Genomic DNA, 13,688 nt, shown 5'->3' on the forward strand with positions numbered 1-13,688 from the left:
CTGTTCAGATCTTGTAAGTTCAGGTCTGTGGTTTCCTTTATGGAATCAATCTATCTCTTGTTTGGCCTTCCTCTTTTTCTACTCCCTTGTGTTTTCCCCAGCATTATTGTCTTTTCTAGTGAATCATGTCTTCTCATTATGTGTCCAAAGTAGGATAACCTCAGTTTCATCATTTTAGCTTCTAGTGACAGTTCTGGTTTAATTTGTTCTAACACCCAATTATTTGTCTTTTTCGCAGTCCATGGTATGCGCAAAGCTCTCCTCCAGCACCACATTTCAAATGAGTTTGTTTTTCTCTTATCCGCTTTTTTCACTGTCCAACTTTCACATCCATACATAGAGATCGGGAATACGATGGTCTGAATGATCCTGACTTTGGTGTTCAGTGATACATCTTTGCATTTGAGGACCTTTTCTAGTTCTCTCATAGCTGCCCTCCCCAGTCCTAGCCTTCTTCTGATTTCTTGACTATTGTCTCCATTTTGGTTAATGACTGTGCCAAGGTATTGATAATCCTTGACAAGTTCAATGTCCTCATTGTCTTTAAAGTTACATAAATCTTCTGTTGGCATTACTTTAGTCTTTTTGACTTTTAGCTGTCGTCCTGCTTTTGTGCTTTCCTCTTTAACTTTCATCAGCATTCGTTTCAAATCATTACTGGTTTCTGCTAGTAGTATGGTATCATCTGCCTATCTTAAATTATTGATATTTCTCCCTCCAATTTTCACACCTCCTCCATCTTGGTCCAATCCCGCTTTCCGTATGATATGTTCTGCGTACAGATTAAACAAATAGGGTGATAAAATACACCGCTGTCTCACACCCTTTCCTACTGGGAACAAATCAGTTTCTCCATATTCTGTCCTTACAGTAGCCTCTTGTCCAGAGTATAGGGTGCGCAGCAGGACAATCAACATTCTCAAACACCATGTTGGCATGGTGTAGTGGTTAGAGTGTTGGTGTAGGACCTGGGAAACCAGGGTTCAAATCCCTACTCAGCCATGAAGCTTGCTGGCTGACCTTGGGCCAGTCACAGTCTCTCAGTGTAATCTACCTCACAGGGTTGTTGTGAGGATAAACTGGAGAGGGAGAAGAACCATGTACACCTCCTTGAGCCCCTTTTGCATTCTGAGTTGCTCTTGTGCACCTGAATTCTTGCCAAAAATCTTCTGAATTCAATGGAATTTTGGGGGGGAAATGGAAGGAATTACACAAAAGTCGATTAGCTTGCATGATTTACTCTTGAGCACTGAATCTGACTTCCCTTGGGTTAGATTTTGGAATTTGCTTGACATGGCACCCCCCACCCCCCAAGCTTTGCCACTGGAGCTCACATTGACAATACAGTGGAAGTGAAGCTCCCAAAGTGCCATAGGTTCCTTTGCAAAAATCTACCCCTTAACGTAGGGGTGGAGAAGCTGTGGCCCTCCAGATGTTGGACTTCCAATTCCCATTAGCCTTAGCCAGCATGGCCAATAGTTAGGGATGATGGGAGTTGTAGTCCAGCAACATCTGGAGGGTCACAGTTTCCCCACCTCTGCCTTGATGTGCTTTCTGTTCTATAAAGATAGAACCTGCTTGTGTATTAAGATCCACATTAAAAGCCTTTCTGTGAGTCCCTCTGTCATCTGAGGAATGGCAGGCAGTGATCTGGGATAGACCCTTCTCTGTTATGTTGCACTGTCTTTGGAACATGTTCCCAGAGAGGCTTGCCTGGCACCAGCTCTGGTATCTTTTTGGCCCCAGGTGAAGACCTTTTTATTCACCCAGGTTTTTAGCATGTTTTAGATTTACTCTGATGTTTTTATCTGACTTGCATAGCCATTTTTCTCTGTTGCTGGTTTTTATTGTAGGAATTTGATTTTAATCACTGTAGATTGCTTTGAGAGGGTGCCCATGCTTGATGGAAAGCAGTATATAAATGTTTGAAACAATATAAGGCCCATCCCTGTAGATCAACAGAACATTTCATATGTTACCATAGTAGTATATTTGCTGATGGGAATTTTAATTACATTTCTGCAAGTGGCTTCCAGCATGCATAAAGCAGCATCCATCTGATTTTAGCTGCCAGAGAATCTCTCCTCAGCTTTCTTCCCTGACCCCCACCCTGGAAATGAGAGATTTCTCTGATGTGACTAGAATTAGGCCCAGATCACGGGGACAGTTGTTGTACAAATGGCTGCTAAACACACTGAGGAGATGTTCTTGTACGGTTTGGGTTCTTGGTGGCAACTACATCTCAAGGATAATGAGCAACAAGCCTTATTTTTTAAAAAATGAGGGTGGATGGGATGCTTAATTTGGGCATGCCCTCTTACCTGGCATTTCTGGAGCCAGAAATACTCTGCTGTAGAAATTATGATATGGGTGTGTGATGCATGTACTTCTCAGCATAATGTTAGCAAACCAGAACCCTCTGCAGTTGTGGCACAATCTGTGTACAGTCTGTCCACTGTGTACACCACTGCTGGAGGCAGCATGTCTCCGAATAACAGTCACTGAGAATCACAAATGAGGAGAGTGCTATTGCGCTCAGGTCATGCTTGTGAACTTCCTATAGGTATCTGGTTGGTCACTGTGAGAACAGGATACTGGACTATTTATTTATTTTTTAAATTTGTATCCCGCCCTTCCTCCCAGCAGGAGCCCAGGGTGGCAAACAAGGCACTAAAAACACTTTAAAACATAAAAACAAATCTTAAAATACATTAAGACAAAACAGCGTTAAAAACATTTAAAAAACTTTTTAAAAAGGTTAAAAACATTATTAAAAACATATTAAGCAAATCTGACACAGAGACAGACTGGGATAGTTCTCAACTTAAAAGGCTTGTTGAAAAAGAAAAGTCTTCAAAAGGCGCCAAAAAGATAGCAGAGTTGGCACCTGCCTAATATTCAAAGGGAGGGAGTTCCACAGGATAGGTGCTGCCACACTAAAGGTCCGTTTCCTATATTGTACAGAATGAACCTCCTGATAAGATGGTATCTGCAGGAGGCCCTCACCTGCAGAGCGCAGTGATCGACTGGGTATGTAAAGGATAAGACGGTCTTTCAGGTAACCTGGTCCTGAGCTGTATAGGGCTTTGTACACCAAAACTAGAACCTTGAACTTGGCCTAGTAGCAAATGGGCAGCCAGTGCAATTCTTTCAGTAGCGGGGTGACATGTTGGCGATACCCTGCTCAAGTGAGCACTCTCACCGCTGCATTTTGCACCAGCTGCAGCTTCTGGACCAACCTCAAGGGCAGCCCCACATACAGCGCATTGCAGTAATCCAGCCTGGAGGTTACCAGTGCGTGGACAACAGTGGTCAGGCTATCCCGGTCCAGAAATGGCCGCAGCTGTCTCACCAGCCGAAGCTGGAAAAAGGCACTCCTAGATGTGCTTTCGGTCTCATCTAGCAGAGCTCTTATGTTCAGTGGTGGGACTGGATTGTATCTCCCAGTGACTGTGTTCCACTGTGATGGCCAACAAGCTAATGCCAGCCTGACAGACTGTAGGCTATATATAAATTATGCTTTGGCTTAATATGTTTATGATGAGCATAGAGGAGAACACAGAGTCTACATCTCGTCTGCAAACCTTGCCTGGTAGCTCTAAGCTCGGCAATCCAGTTGCCAGAAGAAAGCAACAATATTTTTTAGCCTACTTTTTCACTTGTAATGGTACAATCAGTGGAGGTTTATCCCTTGGAATGAATGGGACACTGCCTCAACAAGCCCCCAGACAGCCCCTACCTGCCTGCCTTCTTACTTACAACCAGTCCAGAGGGTGGCTTTGGCTGTCAGCTCCCTCTTCCTTAGTCTCAGTTTTGCCCTTGTAGAACTCAGCAAGGAGGAGGATGGTGACAAACATAGAATTAGTTGGATCTGCCTGTCGTTGGCTCTGCTCTATCTACTCCTTCCACCCTACCAGTTCTAATGGGCACCAGCCACCACTGAGTACAATGTTGTACAATCTCTTTCCTGCTCCACCCACCTCCCCATCACAAAAACTTGCAGGATCACACTCTAAAGGAAACATATCTCTATTTGTCCGTCACTCTAAGGGAAGCTTATGTCTCTATTTGTCCGCTGTCTTGTGGTGGACCAAAGGCATGCACTACCCTCAGGGAACAGAGATGTGGGCCTGGAAACAGGTAGTAGACACACATCCAGGAGCCTTGGCCTTTCCTGGTTCCCTAGTGTGTATTTACCATGTGTGATTGTACAGCTCCCACTACAGGTTATGGTGGTCACAGGTGGAAAATCAGGAGCTCATTTTTCTGAAAACGTTTGAAGAACTCTTAAAATGACACCAAGAATGCTTGGCTATGGGATTACAACTCCTGTAATCTGAAAGGGGTCTGCTGGTGCTGCTACCTGTCATACTATACCTGTGGTTAGAATATTTTTAAGTGACTGATAACTATGGGATTTTTATTTCTTTGGCTTTTGTACACAATATGTACAAAAAGAGCTTTAAGCCAAAGACCAGAGGGTGGTTTTTTTTTAAAAAAAAGTCTTGTACAGGCACAAGATGAAACTAATTATCCAAATGTGTTGCTGCCCCAGGGAACCATTTTGATCCAAGCTTTGATTTTTTTTCAATATGTGTGTGGGGTGGCGGTGCACTTAGAATGAAACTGCAGGTGACCTTCAAGGAAAAAGGCCATACTGCCCAGAGTAGCAGGGATGGTGTAGGGAAGGACTGGCTGTTCGCTCTGGTCACATCTGGCATTGATTCTGTTCGAAGGCACACTTAATAAGCATGTCTTTGAAGCCTGTGCCTTTCATTTTAACACACAAAGGCATGCATAAATGGTTGACACTCAAAATTCTTTACTGAGTCAGTTTGCAACATATGTACCTCAGGTTTCTGCTGGGTACTCTCAGTGAGTCAGTGCTATCCAGCATGAATTTAGGATGGGGGTGTGCCTTTTGTTGTTGTTTTTAAAGTATTATGAGATGATTTAATATTGTTGAAGTTCATTCTCTCTCTCTCTCTCTCTCTCTCTCTCTCCCCCTCCCCCCCCCATTCACTCTGGGTAGTGTTGGGTAACATGGCAGGAGTTCAGAAAAAGAGCAGTAACTCCAAGCCCTGTAGACTGTATGGGTGCCAGATGTAGAAGAAGGAAAAGGGGGGTGGACTAGCAGGAGGAGAGGGGAAAAGAAAGAAAGAAAGCAAAACTTGCCACATTTTTTAAAAAAGTGTTTCAATGAAGAACCCATGTCCATGAGCAAATAAGGACCCCTGATGTGTTTTAAGAGGTTGTGGGGGGAAAGATATTAGTTTGCATTCTCTCCCACCCACCCCCTTTCCCTTTTTTGTGCTTTTCTGTGAGAAATAAGGTGGTAGTTATGGAAAAGGTCAGTGTGGAGCTCCCCCCCGCCCCTTTTCAAGAAAATAAAATGTGGCGTTCAAACAAAGAATTTTGTCAACGCTGCCAGAGTTTAAGATCAAGGGGGAAGTTATTGCCACAGCTGTTTATCCTCTTGGAAAAGAGGAGATAAAACGCAGTGAAAGTCCTTTTGTGCCTTATTCAAAGTTTTTCCTCATTTCTCCTCTCTGGCCTGCTATCTTGAAGGATTCTAGCAGGACGTTTCATTGTACTTTGGGTTTGGATCAGCACAGGAGGCTGAGCAGAGGGAGAATCTTGGCCTCTTCTGAAATAAATGGGTTTTGTTACATTCATGGGTTCATTTGAAAGTTACCAAAAAAAGAAGAAGAGTATGACTAAACAGTTTTCCTTTTCTAACATGATTAAAAGAGTCATCTTGTTATCTCCCTAAACAAAGTCAGATAAATAAAACCTCTTGTTGGTACATTGAGAGGTCTTAAATGTCAAAGCAAAACTGGTGCGTGAGTAGTTCCTTAGCCAAAGAAAATTGCTTTATAAGAGGAAATTCAGAGGGGGATGAGGGGTGGAGGGAAGGATACTTAAAAATCATACGGTAAAAATTGTAATTTTTTAACCCGTAGTAAGCTGCCCCTATAATCTATGTAGTTACTTTAGAACTTGGAGTGGTGCTTAGTTGACATTTTTTCCTCTAATGCTGATCTGATAAGAATATTTTCTTGCTGGTGACTGGATGGCAAAAAAGCTTGTTGGAGAGGGTGAAAGATCAGCCTGGGTGCAAGAGGTGTGTGTGTGTGTATGTGTGTGGTAGTAGACAAGCAGGCTGTCTAAATGCTAACCCTCTGAATGGAAGGCCTTCATTTTGTGCATATGCAATTAAGCAGCCTGAGAAGGAAGAATGCTGGAAGGGGGGATAAAAGGAACCTTTAATCAAGAAGCTGAACAGTCTAATTCAGAATAATAGAGGGGTCCTTACTGTTTGACACAAGAGGGGAAGGGGCGCTTTTTTTGTCTGCATGAGCGTTGGCTTCATGATCTAATGATCCCAAGCCAAAGAAAGGGAAAGTGGGACACTGCTGCTTGACCTTTCTGTGTCAAATATTGCAATCTAAGCCAAGATTGCTCATTACACAGGGGCCACTAGGAAATATCTGACAATAAATGCAGCAATCACTGTACTTTTTAAAAGTGGATGTTCTGTTCTGATATGCTGCTTTTGGATGTTCTGTTTTGGAACGTGTCAGTAGTTTGGAGCTTTTACCAAAAAAGAAGAAATTCAATATTACCAATTTTACAATGTGTAACTGTCTTTCTTTTCTCTTCTTCTTGGAAAGCCACTCTAACAGAAGTTTATAAATTGTAGGAGTGGGGCTCCAACGTTTACTCATGAGGCTAGATCAGAAATGATGGGTTTTGTTTTGAATTTTTATTTCTTTTAAATCAGATAGATGCTTGGCCAGAAACTTTATGCTCCTACTGCCAATATCTATAAATGGTTTAAAGAACTGTCCTGAAGGTGCCCCCTCTTGTCCTCCCTTTGTTTTAATTAAGTGGTATATTCAAATTGCTTGTTCCCTTTTTTGTTTTTCTGAGAGCTTTCCTCTTAGTTGCTATTCAACTGGTTGACCTTACATTTGTATCTCCAAAAATCAAAAGCATGTGGGTCACTTCTTTGAGTTGTGGAAGCTTAGCTTGGTCTGGGGATAGCTCACTGCTGTAAGGCCCTGTTCTCATGGGGAAGGATTCTGTTAAAATATATGTGGTTGAATGAAATCAGTTGTGCTGGTCTCACAAATGATAAAGACAAGGTTGTGGGCATTGATATAAATTGAGGGGAAAGCCAGATGTTGATATTTAAGAGTCATGGGGCTGCTATAACCTCCTTGTGGTTACAATGTCAAGGATTATCAATACCTCGGCACAGTCATTAACCAAAATGGAGACAATAGTCAAGAAATCAGAAGAAGGCTAGGACTGGGTAAGGTAGCTGCGAGAGAACTAGAAAAGATCCTCAAATGCAAAGATGTATCACTGAACACCAAAGTCAGGATCATTCAGACCATGGTATCCCCGATTTCTATGTATGGATGTGAAAGTTGGACAGTGAAAAAAGCGGGTAAGAGAAAAATCAACTCATTTGAAAGGTGGTGTTGGAGGAGAGCTTTGTGCATACCATGGACTGCGAAAAAGACAAATAATTGGGTGTTAGAACAAATTAAACCAGAACTGTCACTAGAAGCTAAAATGATGAAACTGAGGTTATCATACTTTGGACACATAATGAGAAGACAGGATTCACTAGAAAAGACAATAATGCTGGGAAAAACAGAAGGGAGTAGAAAAAGAGGAAGGCCAAACAAGAGATTAATTCCATAAAGGAAGCCACAGACCTGAACTTACAAGATCTGAACAGGGTGATTCATGACAGATGCTTTAGGAGGTCACTGATTCACAGGGTCTCCAAAAGTCGTAATCGGCTTGAAGGCACATAACAACAACAACAACAAAACCAGGTCGGGTGTAGGGCTTCAGTACACTGACCCACTCCTCTTTTTCATCTGTGTGTTTAGAAAGATTTATAGACTGCTTCATCACAAAACTCTCTTAAGTGGCGTACATAATACAAATATCCATTAAAACACAGTGAAAATCCACAAACCTGTTGATTATACACAGGTAAAATAAAAAAGAACTGTTTCAAACAAATATCGATAACTAAATTGTATGTTCTGGCTAGGCTTGCTGAAATAAAAAAAGTTTTCAGAAGGCAGTAAGGGCCCCTGACCGCTTGGGAACCATATGTACGCCGCCTTCGGTTTCTATCATGAAAAGAAAGGCGGGGTATAAATAAATAAATAAATTTTAAATGATCCACTGCCAAACTCTGAGGCTAGAAAGGATAGTAGGGTGTTGCTGTTGTGAAAGGTCAGGATGTTTTAAAACTGGCCAAGTGATATCTCTGCTTGAAGTTGTGTCAGTAGCTTCTGTGAAAGCAGAAACTCCTTCCAGTCCAGCATTTGTATATTTTGTGACTGGACCATAAACCAGAATTCTGAGTTGCAACCACTTCCCCGTCAACTCAGCTCACTCGATACATTTTGCACTCATTGGCAATGCTTAGGCCCAGTTAGAATACACCATCTCTTTTCTTTCTCCATCTTTACTAGCATTCTCCTCTGAGGGACTTTGAAGGTAGCCTTACTTTGATCTATCTGTCCTTAAACCAGAGGCAGGCAACTGATGGCCCTCCAGCTGTTGTTGGACTCCAGTTCCCATCAGCCTCAGACATGATGGCAGTTCTACCCCCAGCAGTATCTGGAGGGCCACAGGCTCTCCATTCCTGCCCTAAACCACAAATAAAAGTTAAATTCTGCTAGCTAAGGGACTGAGTCTACTATCGGGATGCTGTCAAAAAAATCAAGAGGCCCTTGGATGCAACATAACTAATCATGTGGGTCTCCACTGTCGCTTTACAAGTCTTTCTTGACGTGGACTACTTCAGCAAAAACCAGAACGGGGCCATGAAGATTCACAACCTGATGATGGAAACCCATGTTTCTCTACGTTACAACTAGGGCAAGGCTCACTGCCATGCATAGGATGTTTTTCATTAGCAATCTCTTTGGTAACTGTAACCTGTGCCTTTAGGGTGGATTCGTATGGATAACTAAGATACAGTGAGGCTTTGTGTGTATGGGGGGGCATGCTGACCACTATGTTGCTGTAATGTGTTACAAAAAACGTTGCAAGGTATTGTCCCATAACCACCTCAGAAGCAAGAGCCAGGTTATGGTCAATTGATCACAAGATGAAGGAATGGCCACTGGCTTAAATGACTTTATAAAAGAGGATTAGAAAACATTCATGGAGTATAGAGTGATCAATAAGATTCACAGGCAGTATACTTTTGAACATCAGTTGTTGGGGTCACTGGGGAGGTCTATTGATTCCATACCCTGCATGGAGATGTTGGAAGCATCTGGCTGGACTAACAGGCAGGATGCTAAACTACATGGATCTTTGGTTCGACCCAATAGGGTTCTTTTAATGTTTGTTGTCTTTATATACATCGTTACCCATAGAAGCATCAGAAGAGTTTGGGGATTGGGAAAGGGGTGGAGCATTCCTATGGCTACTACAACAATGGACAAGGAATGTCGGATGTGTGAGCTGTAGACATATTCAAAAACAGTCATTACAAAGTGCTCTTCGTTCATTTTGTATCTGTTGATCTTATTGATTCCAGGTATTACTTCAAAAAGACAAGTGATGAGTTTGACTGTGGTGCAGTTTTTGAAGAAATCTGGGATGATGATGCCATTCTGCCAATGTACGAAGGAAGGATCCTGGGAAAAGTTGAGAGGATTGACTGACTGGCTGGCATTGTCTGTGTGTGGGTGTTTTAAGGAGACACAAGCTAAAGATGCCAGCCTTTGGACACAACCACCAAACAGATTTTGAAGGAAGGTTGGAACCAATGAAGAAGAAGCAGCACAGACAGATTGAGGTCTATGAAGACTTTGCCAAATCAGCCTTACAGTTTATTTTATTTTTTAGAAAAAGGTTGAGCGGGTTACCAAGTTGTTAATAACCCTGAACTATTTATTAAAAACATGACCACTCTGGGTTATTGAAGATGCAGACAATGTTTTGAAAGACTTCCATATATAATATATGGCTTCCTGAGGATCCCAAACCTTATGGACTAAGAAAAACTGTGTATAGCTTCCCTTACAGTAATCCTTATTGATATTTATTGAACAGTCTGGGGTTTTCCCCCCCCCCTTAAGTCCAGTTTATGGACATGCTGCTTTAAACATTGGAGAGAAGAGGAGATATGATATAGAGAAAGGGGTGGTTTTATATTTTATTTTTTACATTGTTTCCACTATCTAAATAAATTAGAATTTTGTCTTTTAGTAAAAAAAAAAAAAAAGATATAAAAGTGCATTTATTTCCACCACCTTAGAAAACAAGCTGGAATTATGTTGTGTTCAACATTCCTCCAGTTGTTTGTTTGTTTTCTTGGAGAGGAAGGGGAGAAAGAGGGAGAATGAATATTGTCTTACACATTTACTCTTCTAGAAATTGGTGCATAGTAATCAATGCTGCTCTGTTTGTCAGGTCTGGTGCAGACACAACATCCTTGGTTGCCTCACAGTGGGTTTGGAGATCAGCAGGATGCCACTGACTTTTGCATGGTTTGCCGTGTCCTCTTCCGCACTATTCCTCTTGTGGACTTAATCATGGTGCAGGATTATGTCTGCGCTCATGGTAACACTACCTGTGGTTAGGTTTAACAGAGTTTGAGAACCTGCTTTGAATCATGGTTGCAAAGTTTGGTTTGAAACTCACCACGGCTACCGTTAACCATGGCCCAAAGTAATGCTGCATCTTGGTGAGCTCCATAAAGGGAAGGAGAAATGTATTTGCAGGAGGGGAGGAAGAATGGATACGCAAGCAGGTAGTTGCTTCTGATTCCCCTAACTGTGAGCAGGAGATTGGAAATGTTGTATCTGTGCCAGACCTAACTGTGTTCTCATGGGGTAAATGTAACAATTACAAGGGGTAATAACGGTATATGGGTCTTGTCAGTCAGTTTCTGTGGGAAAAATATACAACTGCCTGTATTTTTGCTCTATGTCAGTATGCATTGTTTCCAGTGCCTGTCTTCAGCAAGGCAGCCTGTTGCAAGTCTCCAAGAGCAACACTATGAAGTTGATAGGAACCCAATGGTCCATATAGTCTAGTTTTATGAAAGTTGCCTATCTCAAGCACAGAAGGAAAAGAGGTACATGAAAAAATACTATTAATACAGCATCCAGTTCATATTGTCAATATAAGAGCCAGATGTCTTTTAAAAAAATCAATATTTTTCAACAAAATCAGCGATGCTTTGTTCTTGAAAGAAATGTAGTCACTCTTTCAGTAGTGGCACTTTGTATCATAAACTATAGTTAATAGGCCAAATTTTCAAGACAGGTGGTGCCCATCCAAGCTGTAACACCTATTATTAGAGTGAATGGAAACTATAGGTTGGTGCACTGTTCAACCCTGTGTAGCTTGCTCCAACTTTCTAGGTGAAATTTTGGCTCCCCGCAACAAAAGTTTCCACTGGGTTCAGCATAAGGACCAGAATCTCATTTTGGGAGCATTCTTGCTAGGGCTGTCACTATTCTGATAAACAAAAAGCAGTCATGCTTCTACCAGATCAATCAGTGTGTGCGGACATCACAGCTTTCCATTAAGCTTTGGCAGAGCTTGGAAAAGTTACTTTTTTAAACTACAACCCCCATCAGCCCCAGCCAGCATGGCCACTGGATTGGGCTGATGGGAGTTGTAGTTCAAAAAAGTAACTTTTCTAAGCTCTGGCTTTGGGCAACTCAGACATTTTAGCTGTTTTGGCAAGTAGAAATGATGCAGTTGCTGGCTTCTGGGACAGTAGCTGGACCAGCTTTAGCCTGTGCTCCTCAAGCAGCCTCAGTATAAAACATAGCACACTAGATTATGGCTGAAATGTGTGGAACACTTTTCTGTGATGTAAAACTATCACATGCATTCTGCAATCAGATTGTGTGTATTGCGACAAAATACCCATCTACACCCATTTTAGTTCTATTGTGTTTTCTTTCATTGGTGCATTGTATTCCAATGTTACATTTCTTTTGTATAATATGTCTGTATATAGTGTAGGGGGAAATGTGGTGGGGAAAATACTATTAATACACTATCTCTAGTGTGTGTTTTTAAGAAAAACACTTCAATGAGTACAGTACCTGTGCCTACATGGTGTTACTATGCCATGTTTCGCCCTGTGTTCAGGGTCCAAACTCTCCCTTGTTTGTATAAGGGGTTTATGTATAATATATTTTATGCCTTTTTACTACAAGTCTTGTACTTTATGACTTTTGCCATGACATTTGTTCTACTTATACTGTAAATTATGCATTATAAAGAGTTTCATTTAAAGAAAAAAATTACTTGGTACAATAATTATTGTAATTAAGAGTTGTAGCCTTTATTAAAATTTTTATATTTTTCAAATTAATATAATCTATTTTTTGTTCTGGTTTTTAATCTAAGGGTCTTTTTTTAATTAGAGCACGTTTCAGCCACCCACCCCACCCCAAATCCAAAGACACACCTGCCCTACCAATCCATATATATATACACATACATATATGTACTAGTGCCTGGGATATCCTCTTTACATGGTTGACAGTTACTTCCCGGCATGCTCTGGAGAGTACCTATGCCCCATTCTGTTCAACTGGGCTTCTGCCGGCAGTGCATTTGATCACTGGATTGTAAGCTATAGAGGTAGGCTTCTGAATGCTTCCAGCCCTTGTTTCCTCATTCTGTATAAAGGCTTGCATAGTTAAAAAACAGAAACAGAACATACACCTGCATTCAGTTTCAGCATTTGCTCTTCTTCCCATGTTGTGATGCAGGAATATAATTTGTGATGGGTCATCTCTGGTGAAAACATCTGCTTCATTGGTGTTCAAACATGGATGTGCACATCTTTTTGCTACCTGACACCTCTGTATCCCTGATTTCCTAGCCGCCATAGTGCCCTTTTTACAATTGTTAAAAACCGATGCTTTCCTTTGTGTGATCCAACACGCATCTTTTACTTCCCCTTTCTCTCCCTGTTCTGCTCTTATCCAGGTAGTAAAAGTGCATCTGGAATTATTTTGCATGGGAGAGAAGACTTCATTCCTAACATGAGAAAAACTTCACACTGAGTACACAGGGCTAAGAACTGAATTCTCAGTTAAAATAAAGCTGCAGGCGGTTTCCCACATTTAAATGGATTGCTGTCTTTATTAAACACCTTCTCAAGTTCATGGGATCGCTTTAGTTGATGAGCTGGACATAACAGATGGGTAGGCAGACTTCAGCAACATGGGGGAAGAAAGTTATTTTTTTCCTCCCTATTCTGCCATCAAAGGTTGGGAACTTAGCACTGCACAGTAGTATTATTTTTTTCTTCTGCTATTAAAATGAATCACACTGAGTCTAATTCTTCTTGGGAAGATGAATGTGTCTGAGTCAGTTTGAAGTCATTCACTGCCATATAAGCCTTTGCATCTTTATATATCAGTGTTCTAAAATACTCGCCTCTCTCTTTTCTTTTTCTTTCCTCTTTTTTCCCCCCTGGATGTCTGTAGAAACAAAAAATAAAATGTCTTCAAATACATGGCAGGCTGTTTAGTGGAGATAAAAGGGTGTTTGAATAGTCCTTTAAAAATGAATGAGAAGCAAAAAACTCTCTTCTGTTTTGATTATAAGGAGGATGTGGTGATCATTAAATACCGCCTTAATATGTCAGTCTCAAAGAACTG

General features: G+C 41.4%; 1 protein-coding gene across 8 annotated transcripts in view; it reads left to right on the forward strand.

The window, feature by feature from the left end:
- AXIN2 (axin 2) overlaps positions 1–12,322 on the forward strand; it is a 53,401-nt gene extending 41,079 nt beyond the window's left edge. For all 8 annotated transcript variants that reach the window (XM_061615593.1, XM_061615591.1, XM_061615594.1 and 5 more), the window contains one exon: positions 9,587–12,322. In XM_061615593.1, the coding sequence (XP_061471577.1) occupies positions 9,587–9,713 (127 nt within the window). In that variant the 3' untranslated portion in view covers positions 9,714–12,322. The remainder of the gene's footprint in view (positions 1–9,586) is intronic.
- Positions 12,323–13,688: the final 1,366 nt, after the last annotated feature.

The sequence above is a fragment of the Rhineura floridana genome, chromosome 3 (assembly GCF_030035675.1).
Source record: "Rhineura floridana isolate rRhiFlo1 chromosome 3, rRhiFlo1.hap2, whole genome shotgun sequence".
In the NCBI taxonomy this organism is placed as follows: Eukaryota; Metazoa; Chordata; class Lepidosauria; order Squamata; family Rhineuridae; genus Rhineura; species Rhineura floridana.